The 27,407-nt window shown below is 43.1% G+C and overlaps 1 protein-coding gene across 1 annotated transcript; it reads left to right on the top strand.

The window, feature by feature from the left end:
* The first annotated feature begins 22,475 nt into the window (after positions 1–22,475).
* Positions 22,476–25,839, top strand: LOC129650824 (uncharacterized). The gene is made up of 3 exons (XM_055579626.1): positions 22,476–22,558; positions 22,611–22,872; positions 23,067–25,839. Exons 1-3 carry the CDS (start codon positions 22,476–22,478, stop codon positions 23,580–23,582), a joined length of 861 nt encoding a protein of 286 aa, XP_055435601.1. The 3' UTR covers positions 23,583–25,839.
* The last annotated feature ends 1,568 nt before the right edge of the window (positions 25,840–27,407 follow it).

The raw sequence follows: 27,407 nt of genomic DNA, 5'->3' as shown, positions 1-27,407 counted from the left end.
ACTTACATTGTGAAAATATGAGGTCACCAGTTTAAAGAATGAAAACATACTGGGTTTTATGAGGGGATCTCGAAAAATGAGAAGAAGAGAAGACAGAGAAAGCTGGGTGTTTAAGTCTCTTTCCTTTTAGAATTGGTATACATGTTCCTAATGTTCTTGGCCTTTCATATATCCTTGAGACCTGGTCTTACCTGGTTACATTTCCCTCCAAAACATGGGACGCTTTTCTATTTTGACTTCTAATAAGCTCTTCCATTTGCCTGAATGATTTTCTACTCATTCTGCATCTGGAAAACCTCATTCGTCTTCCAAGATGCAGCTCAAATATTTCAAGGAAGACTCCCACCATCCTTAGCCAGAGTGAATCTCCATCCTTATCCGCTCTGCGCATGTCTCTTAATTCCACCACTGGGCCCTTACATTGCAAGTTTCTTGTTCTTACGTCTGTTCATTTTTGTATCCTTGATACCTGGGGGGGAAGACATATCTTGTAAATAAATATGAAATACTGAAAAGGTAAGTGAATGAAGACAAGAGTAAAGATGAGTAGATCGAACATTTGGCATAGGTGACATAATATTAACAACAGACAGATGTAACAAATATATTTAATTTTGAGTTTTCTCCCTTCTTCACATAACATAGAGATCTTCAAGATTTAAGCAACAATAACTTTAGTAAGGAGGGTGTTTGTCTCACTAACTCACCTCTAAGGCATCATTCAGTTCCAGGTGCTATATTTTAAGAGCATCTTAGACTCCCTGAATTGGAACGGACCATGAAGATTATTTGGCCCAATCTCATTTTTATGACAACGTTTTCATCAAGTGGTTGTCCAGCCTCTGATTGCAACTCACCCATCACCAGAGTCAGGGAGCTAACAACTTCCTGACACAGTCAGTTTTCTCTTCAAACCTTATTTAACATGAGATTTGTTTTAATGAACTTTCTCCCTTTGCTCCTAGGGCTTAATCCTTTAGCTATCAGAAGACAGTCATAATGCCTTCCCTACCTCAGTCTTTCCCACTCCTGGTGAAACCCTGTTATCCTTCAGCAGCTCATTATATGACATGACAATATCACCCAAGAAACCAGAGGAATATGCTTTGACCACGCCGGACGCAGAGTATAGACTGTTCTGCATAGTGCCACCAGCACAGAAGTCCATTAGGACTGTAGCATTTTCCTTATTCTTGCAATCCTACCAGCTACTTATGGAGGCTTGTTGAATATTCACTTATGTTTCAAGCTCTTAACACACAGTGTCTCATTTAATTCTTTTCCTATTTTGTACATGATGAAACTGAGACTTGTAGAGGGTAAATACCTGCCCAGAGTCACACTATGAGTACTGCATTTCTATTAATACAGCTTGTGATTATTTTTTGTTTTGTTGACTTTTTGGGGGCAGTCATAACCAGAGTTAACTCCTACTGAAACATCTAACTATTTTCTGCATGTGTGATGACTTGGTCATTATTTCCACCTTCATAAAGCAATTAAGAAGTTTTTTTTCCCTAAAAGTTTATAATACAAATTTTCAAATATTGAGAAAATATTGAAAGAATAGTACAATGAACACTGTACATCTACCTGAATCCAGTGGTTATCATTTTGTCAGGTTGGTTTTATATAACTTTTTATTTATACATCTATCTTTCCATCCATGAATTTCAAAATAGGTTGCACTTCTCCCTTAAATTTTTTGTATGCATTTCCTAAGAATAAAAAATATTGTCCTATGTAACCAATTGTCACACCTAAAAAAGTTAGCAATAATACCCAGTCCTTACAAACTCCTTTAACTTTCCCAAAATATCTTTTGCAAAAAATTGTGGTATAATACACATCACATAAAATTTACAATTTTAATAATTTTTAAGTGTACAGAGCACAAGTGTTAAGCACATTCACTTTGGTGCAAACAATTCTAGAACTTTTTTCATCTTGAAAAACTGAAACTCTGTATCCATTAAATAATCACTCCTCATTCCCTTTTTCCCCAGCCCATGATAACTACCGTTGCATCGTCTATCTCTATGAATTTGACTATTCTGGATACTTCACGTAAGTGAAATCATACAATGTTTGTCATTTTTATGACTGGCTTATTTCACTTAGCATAATGTTCTCAAAATTCATCCATGTTGTAGTGTGGGAAATATAGATTTTCCATCCTTTTTTAAGGCTGAATTACATTCCATTGTGTGTTTATATCATATTCATTCACCTGTTGATGGACACTTGAGTTGCTTCTACCTTTATGCTATTTTGAATAGTGCTGCTATGAACATGAGTGCATAAGTATCTTTTGAAGCCTTTATTTGAATTCTTTAGAGTATATACCCAGAAGTGGAATTGCTGGATTATATGATAATTCATATAATTTTGAGGGGAACCTTTATACTGCTTTCCCCAGCAGCTGTGAACTTCTTACCAACAATGCGCAAGGGTTTTAATTTCTTTACATCCTCACCAATGCTTCTTTTCTTTTCTTTCTTTCTTTCTCTTTTTCTTTGATGGTAGCTATTCTAATGGATGTGATGTGGTTTCTCACTGTGGTTTAAATTACTTTTCCTTAATGATTAGTGATGCTGGACATCCTTTCATGTGCTTATTGGCCATTTGTATATCTTCTTTAGAGACATGTCTATTCAAGTCCTCTGCCTATTTGTAATAGAGTTGTTTATTTTTTGTTGTTGAATTGTAAGAGTTCTTTATACATTCTGGATATTAACCCCTTCTCAGATATAAGATTTGTAAATATTTTCTTCCATTCTGTGGATTGCCTTTCACTCTATTGATTATGTCCTTTGATGAAACAGTGACTTTTTGAATTCAAAATACTTTTGTTCTGACTAAACTTCATGTCTTTGCATGTTTTATCTCTACTTAGAATGTCCTCCTACCTTCTTCTGTTTGGATAATGCTTATGCATCCTCTAATACTCAGCCCCGTTGTTGCTTCTTCCACTCCATCTGAGTTGGAAATTTTACAACTGTATTCCTAGAGTATTCTCTGCAGGAGCCTCTATAATGGCTTTTAGTCTAGTGTGTTATAGCCCTCTGATTACCTTGAAGGCAAAGACCACTTTGTTTGTCTTTGTTTTCGTAGTGCCTAGAACTGTGGCTCATATACTCCTATTAACTAGCAAGTGTTATATTTAGCTGAACACTCTGAACTAGAGAGGTCAGAGGAAGTCACCAAGAATGGAGGAAAGTGATGATGATTAAAAAGCATGTGTGTAATATTTTACAATCATCAAATAATGTAGACATGTATTATTTCATTCCACCCAGCTTTATTGAGGTATGATTGACAAAACTTGTATGTATTTAGGTTGTACAATGTGATTTTTTTTAAAGTACAATGTAATGATTTAATATACATATACATTGTGAAATTATTACCACAATCAAGTTAATTAATACATCCATCACCTCACATAATTTTGTTTGCTTTTGTTTTGTGGTGAGAACACTTAGTATCTACTCATTCATCAAATACCAAATATATAAGAAATATGGACCTTTGTTGGCAAATTTATATCTCTGCTTTTTAATATGCAGTCAAGGTTCATCATAGCTTTCCTTCCAAGGAGTAAGTGTCTTTTAATTTCATGGGGGCAGTCACCATCTGCAGTAATTTTGGAGCCCAAGGAAATAAAATCTGTCACTGCTTCCACTTTGCCATGAAGTGATGGGACTGGATGCCATGATCTTGGTTTTTTTTAATGTTGAGTTTCAAGCCAGCTTTTTTACTCTCTTCTTTCACCCTCATCAAGAGACTCTTTGGTTCTTCTTCACTTTCTGCCATTAGGGTGGTATCATCTGCATATCTGAGGTTGTTGATACTTCCTCTGACAATCTTAATTCCAGCTTGTGATTCATCCAGCCAGGCATTTTGCAGGATATACTCTGCATATAGGGGTTTCCCAGGTGGCTCAGTGGGTAAAGGATCTGCCTGCAATGAAAAAGGTGCAGGAGATGTGAGTTCAATCCCTGAGTTGGAAAGTTCCCCTGAAGGTGGGCATGGCAACCCACTCCAGTAGTCTTGCCTGGAGAATCCCATGGACAGAGGAGCCTGCTGCTGCTGCTAAGTCGCTTCAGTTGTGTCCAACTCCATGGGACCCCATAGATGGCAGCCCACCAGGCTCCCCCATCCCTGGGATTCTCCAAGCAGGATCACTGGAGTGGATTGCCATTTCCTTCTCCAATGCATGAAAGTGAAAAGTGAAAGTGAAGTCGCTCAATCGTGTCCGACTCTTAGCGACCACGTGGACTGCAGCCTATCAGGCTCTTCCGTCCATGGATTTTCCAGGCAAGAGTACTGGAGTGGGGTGCCATTGCCTTCTCCAACAGAGGAGCCTGGCAGATTACAAAGAATCGCAGACTTGAACACAACTGAAGCAATTAAGCACACATTCACTTATGCACACTCTGAATATAAGTTAAATAAGCAAAATGACAATATACAGCCTTGTCATACTCCTTTCCCAATTTTGAACCACTCAGCTGTTCTATGTCCTATTCTAACTATTGCTTCTTGACCCCCATACATGTTTCTCAGGAGACAGGTAAGGTGGTCTGGTATTCCCCTTTCCATATAGTCAAAGCTATGGTTTTTCCAGTAGTCATGAATGGATGTGAGAGCTGGACCATAAAGAAGGCTGAGTGCAGAAGAATTGATGCTTTCAAGTTGTGGTATTGGAGAAGACTCTTGGGAGTCCTTTGGACTGCAAAGAGATCAAACCAGTCAATCCTATAGGAAATCAATCCTGAATATATATTGGAAGGACTGATGCTGAAGTTGAAGCACCAATACTTTGGCCACCTGATGTGAAGAGCTGACTTATTGGAAAAGACACTGATGCTGGGAGAGATTGAAGGCAAAAGGAGAAGGGAGCAGCAGAAGATGAGGTGGTTAAATTGCATCACTGACTCAATGGACATGAATGTGAACAAACTTCAGGAGATAGTGAAGGACAGGGGAGCCTGGTGTGCGGCAGTCCATGGGGTCACAAAGAGTCGGATATGACTTAGTGACTGAACAACAACACAATAATATATACTAGTTTCCCTGAACTTATTCATCTTATGACCAAAAGTTTGTACCTTTCAACCAACATCTCCCCATAGCTTCTGTATCTCAGTGCTTAGCAACTATCATTCTACTGTTTGCTTCTATGAGTTCAACTTTTTTAGATTCCACATATATGTGAGATCACACAGCATTTGTCTTTCTGTGTCTGGTTTATTTCACTTAGCATAATGTCCTTCAGATTCATCCATGTTGTTGCAAATGGCACAATCTCTTTTTTAACGGCTGAATAATATTCCTGCGTGTGTCACATTTTCTTTCTCCATTCATCTGTCAGTGCATCCATATCTTGGCAGCGAAAGCATGGAATCCTAACCACTGGACCACTAGGGAATTCCCAGGCTGTTTCCATATCTTGGCTATTGTAAATAATACTGCAACAAACATGAGGATGAAGACATCTCTTCAACATACTGATTCCATTTCCTTTGGATGTATGCCCAGAAGTGGGATTGCTGGATCATACAGTAGTTCTGTTTTTATTTTTTTGAGAAACCTCATTACTTTTTTCCATAATGGTTGTCCAAATTTACATTCCCATCAGCAGTGTACAAGGGTTCCCTTGTCCACATCTTCACCAACACTATTTATCTCTTATCTTTTTAATAGCAGCCAGGTTAGCCATCTTAATCAATGTGAGGTGATATTTCACTGTGGTTTTGATTTACATTTCTCTGATGATTAGTGATCTTTAGCACCTTTTCACATACCTGTTGGCCATTTGTATGCCTTCTTTGAAAAAATGTCATCTCAGGTCCTTTTAATCCAGTTATTTTTATTTTTTTGCTATGAGTTCTTTGTGTACTTTGGATATTAACTTCTTATCAGATAGAAGGTTTGCAAATATCTTCTCTCAATCCATAGGTTGCCTTTTCATTTTGTTGATGGTTCACTTTGCTGTATGTTACTTTGCTTGTTTTTCCTTTGACATAGTCCTGTTTATTTATTTTCACTTTTGTTGCCTGTGCTTTTGGTGTTATACCCAAAAAATTATTGCCAAAACCAATGTCAAGGAGTTTCCCCCCTATGTTTTCTTCTAGGAATTATATGGTTTCAGGTTTTACTTTAGTTTTATTTTTGGCTGCACTGCATGTCATGCACAATCTTCATTTTCTGCTGCTGCTGCCGGGATCAAATCCATACCTCCTGCAGAGGCAGTGTGGAGTCTTAACCACTGGACTGCCAGGGAAATCCCTCAGGTTTTACATCGAAATCTAATCCACTTTGAATTATTTTTTGCATATGTGTAAGATAGGGCCCAATGCATTCTGTTGCATGTGGATATCCAATTTCCCCAACACTATTTATTGAAGAGATTATCCTTTTCTTATATAAGTTATATATTGTTGATGCCCTTGTCAAAGATTAGTTGGCCATACATGTGTGGATTTATTTCTAGGATCTGTATTCTGTTCCACTGGTCTGTGTGTCTGTTTTTATGCCTGTATCATACTGTTTTGATTACCATAGCCTTACAGTGTAGATTGAAGTCAGAAAGTGTTATGTCTCCAGGTTTGTTCTTCTTTCTCAAGATTGCCTTGACTAGTCAGGGTTTTTTGTGGTTCCATATGAGTTTTAGGATTTCTTTTTTATATTTCTGTGAAAATGCCATTGAAATTTTGATGGACTGCATTGAATTGGTAGATCATTTGGGGTAGTGTGAACATTTTAACAATATTAATTCTTCTAATTCATGAATATGAGATATCTTTCCATTTATTGGCATCCTTTTCAATTTGTCTCATCAGTGTCTGATAGTTTTCAGTGTACAAATATTTCTCCTCCTTGTATTTTATTCTTTCTGGTGCTATTATAAATTGGACTGTTTTCTTAATTTCCTTTTTGATAGTTCATTGTTATAGAAATGAAACTGATTTTTTTTGTTAATTTTATACCCTGCAACTATACTGAATTCTTTCATTAGTATTAACAGTGTTTTAGTGGTGTCTTAGGGTATTTCTATATATAAGTTCCTGTCAACTACAATTAGAACTTAACTTCTTTTCTGATGTGGATGACTTTTATTTATTTTTCTTGCCTAACTGCTCCAGCTAGGTCTTCCAGTGTAATGTTGAATAGCAGTTATGAGACTGAGTATCTTTGTCATGTTTTTGACCTTAGAGGAAAAGTTGTCAACTTTTCATCACTGAGTGTGATGTTAGTGGGTTTGTCATAGATGGCCTTCTTATGTTGAGGTACTTTCTTCTATACTTAATTTGTGGAGAGTTTTGAATCATGAGAGGATTTTGAATTTTGTTAAATGCCTTTTCTGCATCTATTAAGGTGATTATATGGTTTTTATCCTTTATTATGTTTATGCAGTACATCACATTTATTAATTTGCATATGTTGCCTCATGCTTGCAGGGATAAATCCTCCTTGATCATGGTGTTTGGCCCTTTTAATGTGCTGTTGAATTCATCCGCTAGTATTTGTTGCGGGTTCTTGCATCTATGTTCATGAAGGATATTGGCTATAACTTTCTTTTCTTATAGTGTTCTTGTCGGGCCTTGGTATCAGGGTAATGCTGGCCTTGTAAAATGAATTTGGAAGTGTTCTCTCTTCTTTAATTTTTTAGAAATATTTGAGAAGGATTGATGTTAGTTCTTAAAATGTTTGGTAGATTTACCAGTGAAGCCAACTGGTCCTCAGCTCTTCTTTATTGGGATTCTTGATTACTGATTCAATCTCCTGACTCATTACTGGTCTGTTTAGATTTTCTTTTTCTTCAATATTCAGTCTTGGTTGGTTGTATGTTTCTAGGAATTTATCCACTTCTTCAAGGTTATCCAATTTGTTGGCATATAATTGTTCACAGTAGTCTCTTATGATCTTTTGCATTTCTGTGGTATTATTTTATCTCTGGAGAAGGCAATGGCAACCCACTCCAGTACTCTTGCCTGGAAAATCCCATGGACAGAGGAGCCTGGTAGGCTGCAGTCCATGGGGTTGCTAAGAGTCAGACACGACTGAGCAACTTCACTTTCACTTTTCACTTTCATGCATTGGAGAAGGAAATGGCAACCCACTGCAGTGTTCTTGCGTGGAGAATCCCAGGGACGGCAGGGCCTGGTGGCCTGCCGTCTATGGGGTCGCACAGAGTTGGACATGACTGAAGCGACTTAGCATTTTATCTTATTTGATCCTCAGAACAGTAGGTAAGGTATACATATTTAATCTTCATTTTACAGAGGAAGAAGGTGAACTTCTGAGAGGTTCATTGACTTTCTTAAGGCTACATAGGCGAAAATTGGTGGGGCCAGGACTTGAACCCAGGTCTTTTCACTATCAGTTCATTGTTCTTTTCCTGTTCAGGGCATTGTTGAAGTAACTGAAAATGCTTAGCTTGGAATAGAAAAGACTTAGAGCAGATATTATAGACATTTTCAAAGATCTGAAAGAATATCACATGGAGTTCTTTCAAGGGCTTCCATTTATCCTGTGTAGCTCTTATGAGTGAGATTAGGAAGGTAATAGGAAGAACTTTTTGACAATAAAAGTTGTCCAAATCCGAACTGGACTTTCGAATCAACTTCCTATAACTTGGGGTGTTAAAGCATCAGCATATGGGCATCTGAAAGGAAAGTTCTTGGATAGGAACCTGGACCAAATGACCCTGAGATCTCTCAATGACTTTAATATTCCCTTTGGGTCTTTCCCCGTATCTCTTGTCAACATATGTCCTGGGAACATTTGCATGGCTGGCTTAACCACAACCACCAGTAAAGTTGGACATCACCCCTTTGTAGGAGGCTGAGTTGTACCTTGCTCCCAGATGCAAACAAAGAAAACAATTCTGAACTGAAATGAATATAGATTGATTCCCATCAAGAAATGTGTTCCTTTCAGTGATGCTTAGGATCATAATGCTAAGAAAGCCCTCATTGCAGTTGGAACCAAGAAATCAAGATCTCCAAAACTCAGAGGTGTAATCGGATGGGAATGAGAGAAACAATTGTATTAGGGACAGGCCAGAGGGGACTATTAAGCAAGAATTCCCCTCTGTGCACCACATTCTTCTCCTGGAAGCACTTTGAAAACTTGACCTTGAATTCTTTCTGGGAGAAAGGAGAAGTCAGCAACCTGGGGAGTCAGAGTAGGAACCAAAGTCTTTGGATATAATCCAGTTGTCAAATGCCCTTCATGCTCCTCTGGCAGCATGAAGTCAGAGGTTTCCAGGAGACTGCTGATTGCTCATGCAATCAGGTCATGAAGCCCTAACTGCTCAGTGCAGCACTGAGCTCCTGGAGGGAATGAGTATTGGAACAACATCGATGTCTTCACATTCAGTATTTAATAATCTGGACGCATATTGCCATCACCCTTCTGTGAACCCTGACCTTCCTTTCAAGTCCCTGGCCCTCAGGTTCATTAAAAAAATCTGATCACTAGTGACCTGGGTCCCATTGTAGCTGACACGGCCTCAGTCCTTTCATTTCGGCTCTCCCCTGACATGCTTCAGGGATGCAAAACAGCTGGGGCTCAGTGGTGAGAAAATAACTTGCTGGAGAAATCTGTCTACAGCAAGGACTTCAGTGTGGAGCTAGGAGATGGGAAAAGGACAGCAGGAAATAAAAGGTTTTGCCCTGCTGAGCAGGAAAATATTGTTTTCATGGGCTACCAGGATGCAGAGGTTGGGGCAAAGATGAAATTCTCTTCTAAGGACAGAAAAATGAGAGAGAAATAGCATCTCTCCAGCTCTAGCCAAAACAGCTTCAGGGTCACCCTTTGGATCAGGGATCCCCCTCTGGTTTCCCACTGAAGCTTTAAATTCTGGACCTACGACCTATCCCCAAATAGCTTTTGAAAGGGTGATTTGGGTTATGTTCTTGACATGAAAAAAAGCTTCTTTTTTCAACATGTAATTCTGAGATCTTACCCACTGTCTCTGTAATTCTCGTTCTGATCCTTAATGGAAATACAGCACTGGAGACTGGACATAATTTGACATTTTCCAGGCCTTGACATTGAACAAGGACATATGGTATAAGAAGTGACTCTCGGTCCAACAGGATGTGTACACTGAGGGATGTACTTCTCTGAGAGTAGGGCTGGGACCCGAGTGATCCCGTTGCCTTAGTGACCGTATTTGCAATGCGACCAGCTAGGCTCAGGGATGCAACCTGAGACTGCAGAGCAGGGCTTTGGCCTGACCTGGCCTGGCACTTAACACAACCTTAATACATGTTTGCTGAGCACATGGTCGGTGCCACCCCCAGTGAGAAGTGGAGCTGCAACAACCAGTACTATTGACATAGACTTCCTCTTACAAGGCCCTTTCACAGACACCTAATTTCCTCTATGCAAGAGCTCTCTGAAGTATGTATGGCAGGTCTAATTATTAACAACTTCATTTTACAGATGAAGAAACTGAGAATTAAATGAATTAAGTGGCATGCCCAAAGTCAGCTAATCAAGGATGGAACAAGTTTTTAGACTCTAAATCCCATATTCCCTCTCCTATAAGAAAATAATCCACACTTATGGCCAAAATAACTAACTTAAAACAGACTATACCTGTGTAAGGGGTATGGATGATGTAAGATTGGCCTTGATAGTTGTGAAGCTATGTATTGTTGGGTAAATGGGGGTCCATTATATCCTTTATTTATGTATATAATTTTTTTTATAACACCAAGGGGGGGTTAAAAAGAATGAATGTGTGTTCTGTGTTGAAATTCTGCCATTTCCAAAAAACTGTTCTTAGATAATTTTCATTTTTCTATCTTGATGTTTTCTTCCAAAGGTAGAGACCTCATTACTGATAGTAGCTGCCATTTACTGAGTGTTACGTTGTATCACTCTGGTAGTGCTTTCTTCACAAGTCTCACTGTTTAGTCCTCCTTACAACCACCCTACAGCTAGTTACTACCATCCCCACTGTGCAGACAAGGAAACTGAAGCTTAGAGAGGTCACATAACTTTCCAAGATCACAACAACCGCTGGGGTAAATACCAGAGCAGAGACGTGAGCTCGAGCCTGACTGACCTGAGAGCCTTATTTTTGACTCTTATTTCTTACCTTCCAACCAGAGGGGGAACATCCTTCTCTTTGAGGCTGTTCTCTCTGAAATGTGCTTCCCTTCTCAGCATTATACAAGAAACTCAGCATTATACAAGAGCATGGAATTGTAGACCTTCTCATCCCCACTGCTGAATAAATACGGCTTGTAAACACAAAAGCTCTTTCATGCTCAGCCAGGCCAGTCTCCCCACCTCCCTGAGGGGATTCAAGCACTTCACTTTGTTTTGTAATCTCAGGTGGATGAAGCTGGTTGTTGACCATCTGAGCGTAGGGGTCATGGCTATTTTTTCAGTTCCTGCAAACAAAACATCTATCAGAGAAGTGAGGAGGCAGGTGGAGGACTGGAAGTGGGGACAACTGCCTTCAAAAGATATTTAGGTTCCATGTCTTTTCATGGATTCCCAGAGAAGCAGCTCTTGGTAGGCATGGTCTTTACCCCTGGTTGGACTGGACAAGGTTAAAGGACCCCAAAATCAGCATAGCAGGATGCCCCCACCTCAAGTCCTGCCTGATTTCAGTGAATCCAGTACTGATTAGGCTTCTCTCCTGTCTAGCGGCAGCCTTCTCCCACTGGTGAGAAGAGCCTTGGGCTATCATCTGGTGTGGTATCAAATATTTAGCCGGAGAACTTTCAGAGCGCTTCAGGGACGCAAGGAACTGTTTAGATATCAGATTCTCTCCTGCCAGGTCAAGCGAACCCCCTGTTGACGAATGGCTGGGTTTCCTCAAGCATCTTTCCCAGCAGCCAGTTATCTTACGTGCCCTTTAACTGGCTGTCCAGCTGAGAGGCCCCAGGCCTGCAGAAGCTGTTCTTCTAATCCCCATCTCAGGCGCAAGCTGCTGCAGTGGGCGATGGAAGATTGTTTATAAAAGTTGAAGGCTCACGGCCTTGCACCTGGTTTCTGTCTGGCCCACGCTGACGGGGATGAAGGATCCTTAATTTATCTCAGCCTCTCTTCTCAGGCAGCTCCTGCTGTCATGGCAAGCTAGGGCTGGTGTTTCACTCCCTGATAAGCAACCTTCTGAGGAGCTGGGGAGAGCCACTTACAGGCTTCACATACATAACTCTCTTGAGACCCCCACCCTAGTCCAAAGGGCAGCAGGGCTAGATGGGGCAGGGGCTTCTGAGGGTTTAAATAGAAGGTCAAGTGGGTCCTGATTCCAGCTATCTGGTGGCAGGGCATTTTGCTCTTTATTTACAGATTTTGGAAAGAGGTAGCTAAATAATCCATCTGCCCCTTTTTACTTTCAGGAGAATAAGAGAGCAAGGACATCTGCTGGGCAAAGAACAGCAGGGATGACGCTGTTATGTGAAGGCTGGGGACAGACAAAGTAGAGAAAGACCCACTGGGACAGACAACACTCAGGAAGGAAGGATGGAATTTAGTGTGAAGAGTGCAGAAGCCTCCTCCCTAGAAGCCCCTAAAGACAGAGAGGCATTCACGATAATAATTAACATTTATGGGGTGCTTATTATGTGTCCAATCCCTGCGCTAAGCACTTGATCTCATTTAAAACCCAAGAGGTAAATACTCTTATTACATCCATTTAACATATGAGGAAATAGAGGCTTAGAGAGATTAAGTATACAGCCAGTAAAAAGAGCTGAGATTTAAACATAGGAGAGTTCGTTCCAAGGTCCCAAGCTCTCAATGATCATGCTGTAGTTGAGAGACACCGTGGGCAGCTGAGTGTGAGAGTATGGAGTTACATGGCCACAGGCGTGTTTAGGAATGTGGCTGCCTGGTTACACACAGTGACGACCCTGGTACTTGCACGAGGGGTGAAAAAGTAACCCAGCTAGTGGGTTAGAGAAAGCAGATACCAAAGAGTAAGTGTGAATCGGTCCCTCAAAGAAGCAGAATTTGGAGAGGAGGACAATGGGGCTCCTGACAGCTTTGGGGGTTTTGAAGATTTCCCATTAAAAACAACTGCTTCCTTTTGACTTGGAGAAATCCATTTACTGCCTCCCATGCTCCTGGTAAAAGTCAATAACCCTTTGGACATGGATTCCAATAGTAGATAGTGGTAGTACTCTTTGGATAGAACCAGAGGTTAATACTCTCAGTTTTTGACTCTATTCCAAATAGCTGAATAATGCACTGGCCCTCTAGGAGGCTGTCCCCTTCCTGCTGGGTCAGTGTTTGGAGTTGTTGGACTCCAAAGGCCAGCACCTTCCTCTGCACTGGAGAAACTGGGTCTGGCCAAAGGATCTTCTTTCTGTTCACAGACTGGGCCTTTCAGCCCCCACAGATGCACTTGTTGTCCTGATGATCTTAGAGAACCAGGAAAGAGGGAGCAGATGGTGCAGTATGATCATCCTTGGCTATCAAACAACCCTGTTGTGGGGTTTGGAGCATCTTTACTCTCAAAGATGGTTGTAATATTGGCAACTGAGTGGAGAAGAGGACTGAAAGCCTGAGGTAAAGGTTTCAGTCCCAGGAAGGGCTGGTCCAGGACTCAGGATATGTTCCATTGTTTATTCCACCACTGAGTTGCTGTGGGGCATTAAGAAAGAGGCCTCACAATTCCTGGACCTCCTCTTCTGAAACACAGAAATGTGTCCCATTCTCTGTTATTAGAATGTGTCAAGGACAATAGGTGTCCGCTACATTTAAGGCAAGGTGGCTTTGACAAAGGTAAGTCCATGTCTCTGTTGTCCCTCTACCTTCTTCTGCTGAGGTCTGGGCTTTTTTCTTTATTCGAGCAGTCAAATCATCTCCCAGGACCTTACTGTCTGGGGGCAGAAAGTATTGACTGAAGGCTTCAAGCTTTATTCCTACAGTTGCAGCTCCTATCTGACCCCTTGAGGACAGACAGTTGGAGACAAGGGGAGATTGGGGTGGGGTAGCGGGGGGATGCTCTGCTTCACACTCTTCCAACCTGACGCCACCAGGACTGGGATGGTGACAAGACCTGGACTCAGCGTGCAGAGAAGCTGAGCCTTGTGGACAAGAAGCAGATAAACTGCACCAGGCCTCTTAATGAACCCAGCGCCAGCTTCAGATAAACTGTCACCACTTACCCCTCCCAGGCCTCCCTTCTCCAGGAAACACTCCCCGCTTTGCCTCAGCAGCAGGCTTGCAGGAGCAGGGCCCCAGTGCCTGTTGCTCTCCAGAGAAGTTCTGGAGTCGAGACTTTTGGGAACTCTCGTTAGACATGTATTTGATTTCCGTTAGCTCCAGCTGAATCCGACTCTCCAGGCCCAAAGAGGAGCTGGAAATGAGCAACTGTTGTGAAAATACATGTAAAAACCACCAGGGGACTGTTATTTTTAAAATGTGTTCTCCAGGACCTCAAGAATATATTTGCAGACAAGTTCTTTAAAGAGGTAGTTAAGGTAAAATGAGGCCATTAGAGTGGGCCCCAATTCAATATGGCTAGTGTCCTCATATGAAGAGGCGATTAGAACATGAGAAGACCATGCCAAGACAAGGAGATGACAGCATTTACAAGCCAACAAGAGACTACAGAAGAAAGTAACCCTGCCAACACCTTGATCTTTGATTTCTAGTCTCCAGAATTTAAGAACATAAATTCCTGTTGTTTAAGCAAACAAACAAAAAACAATGTGTTTTGCTTTCTTGTGTGTGTTTTTTTTACTACTCTTTTTTTTCACTTCTCTTTTGAATCATAAATTCTTTCTAGCCATAGAGGAGGTATGTACATTACAAGCAGGGAAATTCTGTTTAGAAATGTTGAGAACTCCATCCCAGACAAGCTGGGTGGTAGCAAAGGTAAGACTAAAATCTGGAAGTCTTGCTTCTCATCAGGAATATTTCATTATAATATTTGCTCCCATAATTGCCCAATTTTATGCTTTGTTTTGGCCTTTGCAGGCCTGGCCATGCAGGTTCTGAGAAATGGATCATCTCTTTGTAGGTAACTGGGACAAGCAGACTTAAGCTCACTTCTCTGTTGCACACTACTAGGATAACCCCTTGTAGTTTCTCAGCCTTGAGACCAAAGGAAGAACCTAAGAACAGCGACAAAAACATCAATGGTTTAACTGGGTAGGGGAATCTTACCCGAAGGATCCTGGAGTGACACCCTATCATGTGTGGCAGATGGTGGGCGCCTAGGGTAGAAGGAGGCTACCATTTATAAGGGGAATCAACATCAGGTGGGCTCATCAGTTGCCAGGGGCTAATTAAGCCCTGTAATTAAGAGGATTGGATAGTCATATGAGTGAAGAGGGGACTGGTCAAACAGGGGATGCACAAACAGCAAGAAAACAGCCATCTTGAATGGCCTAACTGTACACCACATGCACTCACAGGAGTTATACAAATGTTAACCAAATATTAAACTCCCTAAGAGTGTGAGCAAATGATCATTCTTATTAGGGAAATGGAGAGGCATTTTCTGAAGGCATTTGAAAGAGACGTAGATGTTTCTCTTTTTGTTTATTGAGTATAGTTGCTTTATAATATTGTATTAGTTTCAGGTATACAACAAAGTGATTCAGATTCTTTTCCATTATAGGTTATTAAAAGATACTGAATATAGTTCCCTGTGCTATACAGTAGGCCCTTGTTGTTTATCTGTTTTATATATGGTAGTGTGTATCTGCTAATCCCAAACTCCCTCCCCTGCTTTTTCCCTTGGTGAACCGTAAGTTTTTTTCTATGTCTGTGAGTCCATTTCTGTTTTGTGAATAAGTTCATTTGTATTATTTTTTAGATTATACATACAAGTGATACCATTTGTCCTCTGTCTGACTTACTATGATAATCTCTAGGACCATCCATATTGGTGCAAATGGCATTACTTCATTCTTTTTTAATAGCTGATTAATATCCCATTGTATATAATATATTTATATATATTCCACATCTTCTTTATCCATTCATCTGTCAGTGGATATTCAGGTTGTTTCTATGTCTTGGATTTTGTAAATAGTGCTGCAGTGAACATTGGGGTCCAGGTATCTTCACAAGTTAGACATATACCAGACATATACCCAGGAGTGGGATTGCTGAATTGTATGATAAGTCTATTTTTAGCTTTTTAAGGAATCTCCATACTGTTTTCCATAGAGGCTGCAGCAATTTATATTCCCACCAACAGTGGAGGATTCCCTTTTGGCTACCCCCACTCCAGCATGTATTATTTGCAGACTTTTTGATGCTAGCCATTCTGACTGGTGTGAGGTGATACAGGAGGTAGATATTTCTCATCTGGGACAATGTCAGTGACTGTAAGCACACTGAGATGACTTCTAAAGGGTCTCTGAACACTAGGATAAGGTCCAAGCCCACGACTGGGGAGGCTATGAGGTCTCTAACCTCAAGAATATCTGTTCCAACAGTTTCAAAAGATTCGATGAGAATTTGGCAGGAGATAGTTGCAATCTGTAGGATATGATTTAATAGGATGAAGGACCTCCTGATTTTTATTTCAGTGTTTTACATCCAAGGTAAATATTTTTAACTGAAGGAGATAGAAGAATCCCACTTTTTTTTTTTTGACCCAGCTGCTAAGTTTGGATGGATTCTCATTATCCTCTAATAGTTTCACCTAAGTAAGCAAAGACATGTCGTAAATTTCTTGTTACCCACACAATGACCATCTACCTCAGTTCTATTCACTTAGTAGGGCTCTATTGATTTCTGAATGAGTTTTGGATGTTTACTTACTGGAGATGTTGATCAGAGCCATCCTTTCCATTTGATTAGTAAACAGTCCAGTTGTAGCTCACTCAATAAAGAATCTGCCTGCAATGCAGGAGACCTGGGTTTGGTACCTGGGCCGGGAAGATCCCCTGGAGAAGGAAATGGCAACCCACTCCAGTATTCTTGCCTGGAGAATCCCATGGATGGAGGAGCCTGGTAGGTTACAGTCCACGGGGTTGCAAGAGTCGGACATGACTTAGTGACTAAACCACCACCACCAGTAAACAGCCCATAGCGTTTTACCCAGAGTGCGATTTGGATTAGCCTCAATAGCATCATCTGGGAGTCTAATAAAAGTGCAGAATCTCAGGCCTACCCAGATCCACTGACTCTGAGTCTGTAATTTAACAAGATCCCCAGGTGAATCACATGCCCATTAAAGTTTGAGAAGCACTGGTCCATATTACATGATCTCATCTGATATTCTCTATCTATGAGGTAGGCAAGACAACTACTTTTGTTTTCACTACATATCAATGGAAATTGAGACTCAGAGGTCCAGAAACTTGCCCATGCTCATATAGCTAAATGCAGGATTTGGAATTTGGACCCAAGTCTTTTTATTTTTTAAATTTATTTATTTGGCTGAGCCAGGTCTAAGTTGTGGCATGTGGGATCTTCAGTTGCAGCATGTGGACTCTAGGTCCCTGACCCAGGGATCAAACCCAGGCCCCCTGCATTGCAAGTGGCCACTGGACCACCAGGGAAGTCCCTGGACCCAAGATTTTTTGATTCCACATCCCAAGCTCTGTCTACCAGGCCAGAATTCAGAAGAAGGAGAGATAAGCAGCTGACTCAGTGCAAATGAAATATCCTGCGACCTGGTCCTTTTGTGCTCCTGTTTTTCTCACATGTAAGATGCTCTCTGAAAGAGGGAGAGCTGAGCTCAGTTCTTCCTTCAGTCCCTCTTTTCCCCTTTTATGTAACAGCATCTCTAACCTGAGCCAACTGCTTCAGAAGGGCAGGCTGTTAGCAATAATTGCCAGCACCTGTCACAGTGCCTGGCATTTAGTATGCACTCAACAAATATTTGTTGAGTCAAATAGAATTACCCAGCATTAGTCCAAGCTCTCAACTGTTGATTACCAAGGTACACTGGTAAAGTAGTATTCCAGGTTTTGGTGACTCCTCTCTCTAGTCTTAGAGTAATATTCAAATTACAGATCCTCCTGGCAGGAATTAGGGACACCAACTTCTCAACACGAAGGGCAGATTTTAAAAAGATATTCCATTGTCTGTGCCTATCTGTCCTCTGGATAGGGTCCAAGCCAGGAGCTGGGAGGGCCTGGAGTTGTTGAGGGCAGAATTTACATGCTCACACTGGAGAACAGGCTGTGCTGCATTTTCTTTGACTGGAAGCTTGGAAAGTGTGGGAAAAGTCAAGAGCACTAGCAGAGCCAAGTTTGAAGCCAGGGGTCAGCAGAAAGAGATTACTGGGTGACAGTTACTGAGATCTGCTTGTAAACATTGGCTAGTGTTTGAGGCTTTCTCTGAGATTGTTGACAATGGGAAAAAGCTAAAGTTAACCACACAGGGGATTTCAGTGCATCTAAACCAACACAGGGTTGAGTTACAAATGCCTAGCTTTCTTTGCTTGTTTCTCCAAGGGAGCAGAAATGAAGCAAAGCTCCAAGGAGGGTTGAATTATTATATTGTAAAATGTTTTCTGAGGATCTGAGCTATGAAGATGGACCTCAGTAGTAAATTTGACAGCTGTTCCACTTCTTGTACTTTAGCACTTCACACCAAAGCATCAGTGAAAGGAATGTACTATCTTTTCCGAGGAAGGTGTCAGCCCTCCCCCTGTGAACAGGGCATGTATTTGGGGGCTCTTCTACCTGGGCATGGCTAGTTGTGCTGCCCTGTCCACATATTCTCACACAGCCTTCTTGGTGTTTGGTGAAATCTGTGGGCCATAAGACAGATAACCCTATAACTTTATCTTCCTTTGAGCATGCCAGATCCTTAGCTATAGAGCAAGTGAGCCCCAGATGTAACAAGATGCAATGTGGCCTTTGATCACATGAAGATTAGAGAGGCTTGATTCATCTTTGTCCAACTTCCTTAGTAGCCGGCATTATGACGATTTTGCTTCCACATCACAGTCTGGGGAGGAGGAGATTCAGCCCTTCTGGTGTGTGGGGGCAGAAAGTCCTCCTGGCCCGCCTTTGTCCCTACCCTGCTCAACTTGTTTTGGCTAGGCAATGTGCAGCCTTAGGACTGTCTACAAGCTAGATCAGAGAGAAAGGCAATACCAGCTTTCAGTTCAGTTCAGTTCAGTCACTCAGTCGTGTCCAACTCTTTGCGACCCCATGAATCGCAGCACGCCAGGCCTCCCTGTCCATCACCAACTCCCGGAGTTCACTCAGACTCACGTCCATCGAGTCAGTGATGCCATCCAGCCATCTCATCCTCTGTCGTCCCCTTCTCCTCCTGCCCCCAATCCCTCCCAGCATCAGAGTCTTTTCCAATGAGTCAACTCTTTGCATGAGGTGGCCAAAGTACTGGAGTTTCAGCTTCAGCATCATTACTTCCAAAGAAATCCCAGGGCTGATCTCCTTCAGAATGGACTGGTTGGATCTCCTTGCAGTCCAAGGGACTCTCAAGAGTCTTCTCCAACACCACAGTTCAAAAGCATCAATTCTTTGGTGCTCAGCCTTCTTCACAGTGCAACTCTCACATCCATCCACGACCACAGGAAAAACCATCAATTTCTAGCTTCAAGGAGTTATTCTCAGAGATGTGTAACTCCATGTCTCCTGCCTTTAACTTACTGCTTTGTTTGTTTCATAGCATTGTTGGGAGGCAGATAGCTTTCTTTCCCTTCCTGATATTCTCTTCACCAAGATCTTCTACTCCAGGCTCTTTGCTGGTTGATTCATTCATACAACAAGTATGGATGTGTAGAATGCTATGAAGGCATGGGAGATAATCAACCACTTCTTCTTGGCCACCCTCAGTGTCCCATCCTCAGACTTCCATCACAGCATTTATAGTGTTTTATTACATTTATTTGGTATGTTTTCATGTATCTCTCCTTAAAAGACAGTGAACATTTTGAGGAAAGGAGTCACATTTGTCTTTATACTAACCATCTAGCCAAGATGTCTGGCACATGGAAATATTCAGTAGAGTTGATTAAGTTGGATGGACAAGGGGAGTTGAAAGGATGAAGATGAGTCATCAGAGAGATCCAAGTCTCCAAAAGAAAAACAGTAGATCTAAGTTCTTCCGAGTAACCTGGGCCTGGAGTCAACTTCTGAAATGGTTCTGGGATTAGAGATTTGATCTCTTCAATCTTGACCTTGCTACAGCTTCAGTGTAGTTACTGTGCTATTGATAACATCACAGAGATATTTGTCAGGACTGAGGACAGCTTTTAAAATATCATCATTTTGAGTGCCACAAAGACATTTATCAGTGATTGAGCATCGCTTAGAGACTGTTGCAACAATGAATTTTGTTAATCGACTTGTAAAATTATCGATATACATATTGGTGTTCACTTTTTGTGTGTATTCTTAAATAGAACTAGAAAATGTCTAAGGTGAAAAGACTGTAGAAGGAAGTTCACCCCTTCTTTTGACAAGGGAGGAATTGAAACTCAGAAACTGAGCAAGAACACATCACCAGCTAAGGGAAGAGGTGGCATTAGAACCAAAGCCTTTTAAATCATGATACAATGCTGTGAAACCGGAGAATATGGCAGTGACTAGGCAAGAGCTTTACTGCTCTCTTGTTCGGGGGACTGGAGCATTTCTCTGACTTTCTCTCCCCCACAACCCCCTCCCCCACCCCTACTGCTAACAGTTCTTGAGCATTTATCATATTCCAGGCACTTTGGCATCCTCTCACTTAAACTTCACTATAACCCTATGAGGTAACCCCAATAAAATAATAATCACAGTAATCATTCTTCTCATTTTATACAAGAGGAACAAGAAGTTAAACTTGCCCAAGATCATATAATTAGTAAGTGGCAGAGCTGGAATTTCAGATCGATGTGTCCCCCAGCAGAGTCCATGTTCTTAACTACAGTATTTTCATAGCTTTACTCAGATTTAAGCAATATTCCACTATGGAGAACTGAGCACCCTTGCTGAAAAAGGAAATATGTCTCATCAATGAAGTACCAGTCCTCATCCTATTTTGTACACATCTCCACTATAGCTGTTTGTAATGCTTTGTTTTTATGTTCATCTCTTCCATCAGAGGGCTTCCCTGGTAGCTCAGTGGTAAAGAATCTGCCTGCCAGTGCAGGAGACACAAGAGATGCAGGTTCGATCCCTGGGTTGGGAAGATCCCCTGGGAAGGAAATAGCAACCTACTCCAGTGTTCCCGCTGTAATAAACCCATGGACAGAGGAGCCTGGTGGGTTACAGTCCATGGGGTCACAAAGAGTTGGGTACGATTGAGCATGCACACATTCTTAATTTAGAGTAGAAGACATGTATCTTCTAGAGATCCCCTTCTAGTAGAAGGGGATGTATCTCTCATCTTTTATTTCCAGCACCTACTGGAGGGTCTGACACAGAGATGGTGCCTGATAAATGCTGAATAGAGCTCTGATAGAGCTCATGGGATTATCCAGCACTAGCATGACAATTCAGAGCCCCAGTTGGGGACCTGACCCACCACATTTGTCCTTTCTGCTTAGTTTCCTTGTCAGAGAAAGAGCAGCCTCTTTCATGTCTTACAAAACAGAAATGTCAGTAGCTAATCTTCCAATCTCTGAAGCTTAGTGTCTGGCCCAGTTTCTTCTTTTCTGGGTGCATTCTGGCAGTCCAGATAGCGCCCTCCCAGTGAGGATGGGCTCTACAAACCCAGGGGCTGTGGTTCCTGGACTAACAGTAGGCAGAGTGTTCCACATGGGAAGCTGCCTTTGTTCTCCAGTGTAACAGCAAACCCTTTATTAGGCGAAGGCTATGCAGGTGGAGGGCTTCCCAGGTGATGCTAGTGGTAAAGAACCCACCTGCCAATGAAGGAGACATAAGAGAGGCTGGTTCCATCCATCGGGAAGATCCTCTGGAGGAAGGCATGGCAACTCACTCCAGTCTTCTTGCCTAGAGGAGCCCATGGACAGAGGCGCCTGGTGGGCTGCAGTCCATGGGGTTGCAGAGTCGGACATGATTGAAGTGACAGAGCATGTGCAGGTGGAGGAGGGCAGTGGCCCTATGCTGCCCTTCTCACTAGTGTGGTGTCTGGAGCCAGAAATCCCTCCCTCTTCTTGGTGGCTTGGTTGGACTTCCCCAAGCTGTGGATGACCTGAGTTTGGCAGCACTGGTCTCATAAGAAGATTATTGGGGCTTGTTGCCTACCGAAGGCTAACCTGGCTGTCTGACCCAAGGCCAGTTTCCCCAGATCCATGTTTTCAAATTGGAAGAAGGGGACATACCAGCGACACTGATGTCTGACCTGAGATCCCGCAGTGTCTGACTTGAAACCTCCACGTGGGAAGGTATCACCTCCACTGTGCTGTTTGCAGCTTCTGGTCATAGCTCCACAGGCTCAACATCGGACCCCCCACACCCAGTCCCTCTTCCAAGGACTGAACTGACCTGATTCAGACCTGACTAGGGGGTGCCTCACCTTCCAAGTCTTTGCCCTTCTTAGTAGCTAAGGAGTCCTAAGCTCCCATAGAAAGACAGCCTGTTGGCCACAAGCCTTCTGCAAGAATGTGCTCTCCCGGGGGCAAGGACAGGAACCTTCTGCCCGGCGGAGTCCCCGGGAGAGACGCGGACCGTCACTGGAGGAAGAAGCAACGTCCCCCACACTATAAATACTTGTCTGTGTCTCCTGTAAATCTCCAGCTGTGTCGGCGAGGCACGGGGAAGAGAGCTTGAATTAGAGCCCATTAGAGACCGTATTCTCCCGGAGGAGGGCAGGCCTGCCCGTCAAGCGAGCCCCCCAGGCCCGCAGGGACCCCTTTGGGAGGAAGCGTCTCTCCTGACAGCTTTCCCGGCCGCTGCTCGGGGCCGGCGAGCTTCGGGAAGGACGGACACACTTTCCCCTGTGCTCTTCTGCCCTGTGTGGCGAGAGCACCCGGGTCGTCCCGGGGGTGCCCTCTTCCCGGTGAGTGCGGGCGGGGTGGGGGGTTGGTGGCGGGGGTGGCGGCGAGGACGCAAGGAAGAACCCGGACGTGGCAGAAGCAAACTGCCCGGGCCGGTGGGTGATTTATGAAGTGCTGAAAAGCATCTTCGAAGCTGTCATTTATCTTACAGCTCTCAGCCTAAATAAACACAGAATCCGCCTAATTATCGTTACAGTGGAAACACAACACCCGAACCTCCTCGCCAGCGCTGCCAGCGGGTCTCCGGCGTGCTCCGCCCGCGGCCCGGCGCCCGCTCAGCCCACAGCTGCACCCTAGCGGCTGCCTGTGCGCCCGCCGGAGGATGTGGACCGCAGCCACCCTCCCGCCTCGCTTCTCTGCTCTCCGGACACCCCTCATCTCCCTCCCTCTTTCCCGTCTCTCTCTTTCGCACCCTCAGTTCATGCACCCAAGAGTGCACCACCCTGAAAAACAATTTGTCAAGAGCAGAGCCACCCGCTCCATCCTGCTGGGAAACTGCACCTGCTGCCTCAGTGCGGCCGCGGCAGGGGCTCGAGAGGAGCCGGGGCCTGAATGCGCCTACTCTTTCCCTGTCCTGGGAGCTTCCTTGAGTTGTCACCTGACCCAGCCTGGCCCAGGGGACTGCTCCAAGGTTAAGGGAGCTCTCTCTGTGACTGACCATTTCAGGAGAGGCAGAGGGGCCGGGAATGGTCTTGGACATCACTTAGGGTAGAGTGATACAGCTGTGCTTGGTGCTTTTGTATCCTCGCAGGGAGGAGGGAAAGGCTGTCCTGCTCGATGGTCCTTCCTCTCTCTAAGGCTGTTCCTGGACTTGAACTCAGAACTCCCCTTCCTCATGGGCATGTGGGAGCCCTCCTCCCTTTGGAGACTCTTCTGTCCTGGATGTCTGAACACAGAGGAATTGCTTCAACAGCAAGCAGGACAGTGATATCCAAGGAAGGGGGGGCGGGTTCTGGGTGAAACCCTCATCCAATGGGGTACCTTCTCCAACTTGGTTCTGCGGAGGTGGGGCTTAGGGCCAGGGCTGTGTTTGACAGAGCGAAAGAATCCAGTCATTCTAACAACCAAGGGGAATCGGCCCCATGTCTAATGGAATCATAATCCCTTCAACTCTGCAGGAACCAGTTCCCTAAAAAAGGGAATTTCCGAGCCCAAGGCAGTGTATCATCAGGGACAGTTCTGGATTTCCTCCACGTGGCATTAACTTACACGCTAGCATATACATTACACTAGACATATAACTCACTCCTAATTTACTCTTGTCTTTCTGTGTGTGCAGGGTCTTGTTCTTGAAGATGAATTTGGGTATCTAATAACAAAGTAAAGGAAGGATTCCTCAAAGCAGGTGTAATCTGAGTAGACCTCCTGGAGAATGTGGGCTTTGGAAAAGGGTATAAATAAAGAAACAGCTGCCACCTACAAGTTGGTTGGGAATGGAGAGGAAAGCTTGAGGAAAGAGAAATTGGGAGTGACCTTATACAACAGAATAAGAAGAGGAAGTAACTCTGTTTGCTCACTAAGGGTACAAACCTGGGTATTTTTTACTGTGATTCTTGATTCCTAACTCAACCCTGACTTGGTCTGTCAGAGGAGGATAGAATGCTGTCCCCTGCTGTTTTTCAGTCCCAGAGGTGAGGCCAAGCCAGAGCAGCCAAAACTGTGGACCCACAGAACTGTGAGGGGCTTTGGCAGCTGGGTTCAGAAGAGAAGCTCTTGAATTCAAGACTTTTGATGATACCAGCAGCCTCTCTGCTAGTCTGTGGGTCCCTCCCCTCCCAAAGCGCAGGAACCCACATTCCCTCAAATCTGGTCTGCTCAGCCAAGTCGTGGAATCCAGCTCAAAGGAGAAAGTCAGGGCCTTGTTCATAGTACGCAGAGGAGTGTAACAGAGGAGAGATCCATTTTTCACTAGTTATACCATTGCTTATCCATTAAAGTAAAATAAAAATACCTGTTCCCTGCCTGGCTCCCAGAGCGACAATTCAAATGAATGAGGATGTAAAAGCTCATGGTAAGAAAATCTCTCCCTGGGTATTTCTAGATGAAAGAACAGCTCTTTAGCACTTCTAGTGAGTTAGACAGTGAAGCCTCTCCTTATAGCTGGTGGGATGGTCTCTGCATTTTAAAAATATAATTTTATTTATTTATTTTTGTGTTGGATCTTTGTTGCTGAGTGGGCTTTTCTCTAGTTACGGAAAGCAGGGGTTACTCTCTAGTGGCGGTAAGCAGGCTTCTCATTGTGGTGGGTTCTCTTGTTGCCGAAGAGCACAAGCTCTAGGGCAGTAGTTGCAACATGTGGACTCAGTAGTTAGCTCCAGGCTCTGGAGCGCAAGCTCAGTAGTTTCGGTGTATGCACCTCATTGTTCCACAGCATGTGGGATCTTCTGGGACCAGGGATCGAAACTTTGTCTACTGCACTGGCAGAATTCTTTACCACTGAGCCACCAGGGAAGCCCTCTGCATTTTTTTAAATAAGAGGGGAGCATAAACCTCAGAACAGTTGAATAAATTTTCTGCAATCACACAGTAAATTACTCTTGAAGACTTGATTCTTTACTGGAAAAGTTTTAAGAATATATGGTTTGAGTTGTTGTTGTTTAGTCACTCAGTCGTGTTCAACTCTTTGTGACCCCATGGACTGCAGCACGCCAGGCCTCTCTGTCCCTCACCATCTCCTGGAGCTCACCCAAACTCATGTTCACTGAGTCAGTGATGCCATGCAACTATCTCGTCCTCTGTCGTCCCTTCTCCTCCTGCCCTCAAGCTTTCCCAGCTTCAGGATTTGAAGGAGAGGGATAAATTAGGAGTTTGGGATTAATATATACATGTTACTGGGTATACAAGGTAACTACTGTATAGCCCAGAACTCGACTCAGTATTCTGAAATTACCTATAAGGGAAAAGAATCTGAATAAAAATATCTATGTATGTATTAATGAATCATTTTGTTGTGTCCAAAACTAACACAATATTGTAAGTCAACTATATTTCAATTAAAAAAATAGAAATGCAAAAAAAGAATATTTGGTTTGCATTAACTCTTTGAAGGCCAAGACAGAAGAAAAGCACATTTTAAAGTGGCATGTCTACAGCTTGGTGAGAAAATACATATTTAACAGAAAGAGCAGAAAAACTCTCCTGGTATCTGTTTTGTTGAGTCTTGCTAGTTTTTGTGAGTCTCTCTGCCTTTCCCCTCCCTATTTTCTCCCCTCATGTTGCCTTTTCTTCCCTCCTTCTTTCCTTCATAACAGTCCAGTCAGCAGTTTTGTCCCCAGGATGCTTTGCTTTTTCTGCTGCCAGCCCTTTCCTGCCGGCTGCCAAGGCCTCCCCTCCCTCCCAACTTCCTCAGTTGATCCTGTGCAGGAGCCGATAGCTTATCTCCACGCAACAACAAGAAAGTGAGATAGTGCGCTTAGAAGTCAGCCACCCCAAAGCATTTCGGGAAATGGCCAGCTGTTGTGAACAGTCCTGTCCCCCTAACCACACCCCCACCCCCAAGCCAAGGGCACACATAGATACTTCTGTCTTTCTGGTCTAGTCTGTGCTTCTACAGTCAGTTTGGACAGACAAAAGAAAAGGCCCTGCCAAAGAACTACACAGACATTTCTCCAAAGAAGACATACAGATGGCTAACAAACACATGAAAAGATGCTCAACATCACTCATTATCAGAGAAATGCAAATCAAAACCACAATGAGGTGCCATCTCACAGCCATCAGAATGGCTGCTATCAAAAAGTCTACAAACAGTAAATGCTGGAGAGGGTGCAGAGAAAAGGGAACCCTCTTACACTGTTGGTGGGAATGCAAACTAGTACAGCCACTACAGAGAACAGTGTGGAGATTCCTTAAAAAACTGCAAATGGAACTCCCATATGACCCAGCAATCCCACTGCTGGGCATACACACCAAGGAAACCAGAACTGAAAGAGACACAGGTACCCCAATGTTCATCACAGCACTGTTTACAATAGCCAAGACATGGAAGCAACCTAGATGTCCATCAGCAGATGAATGGATAAGAAAGCTGTGGTACATATACACAATGAAATATTACTCAGCTGTTAAAAAGAATGCATTTGAATCAGTTCTAATGAGGTGGATGAAACTGGAGCCTATCATACAGAATGAAGTAAGTCAGAAAGAAAAACACCAATACAACATGTTAATGCATATATATGGAATTTAGAAAGATGGTAACAATGCCCTAAATGTGAGACAGTAAAAGAGACATAGATGTTAAGAACAGACTTTTGGACTCTGTGGGAGAAGGCGAGGGTGGGATGATTTGAGAGAATAGCATTGAAACATGTACAATACCATATGTGAAATAGATCGCCAGTCTAGGTTTGATGCATGAGACAGGGCATTCAGGGCCAGTGCACTTGGATGACCCTGAGGGATGGGATGGGGAGGGAGGTGGGGAGGGGGTTCAGGATGGGGGACACATGTACACCCATGGCTGATGCATGTCAATGTATGGCAAAAACCACTACAATATTGTAAAGTAATTTGCCTCCAATTAAAATTAATTAAT

Source organism: Bubalus kerabau, chromosome 4 (genome assembly GCF_029407905.1).
Source record: "Bubalus kerabau isolate K-KA32 ecotype Philippines breed swamp buffalo chromosome 4, PCC_UOA_SB_1v2, whole genome shotgun sequence".
Classification (NCBI taxonomy): domain Eukaryota; kingdom Metazoa; phylum Chordata; class Mammalia; order Artiodactyla; family Bovidae; genus Bubalus; species Bubalus kerabau.
The sequence above is the reverse complement of the archived record's forward strand: the minus strand, read 5'-3'. Positions and strand labels throughout refer to the sequence as shown.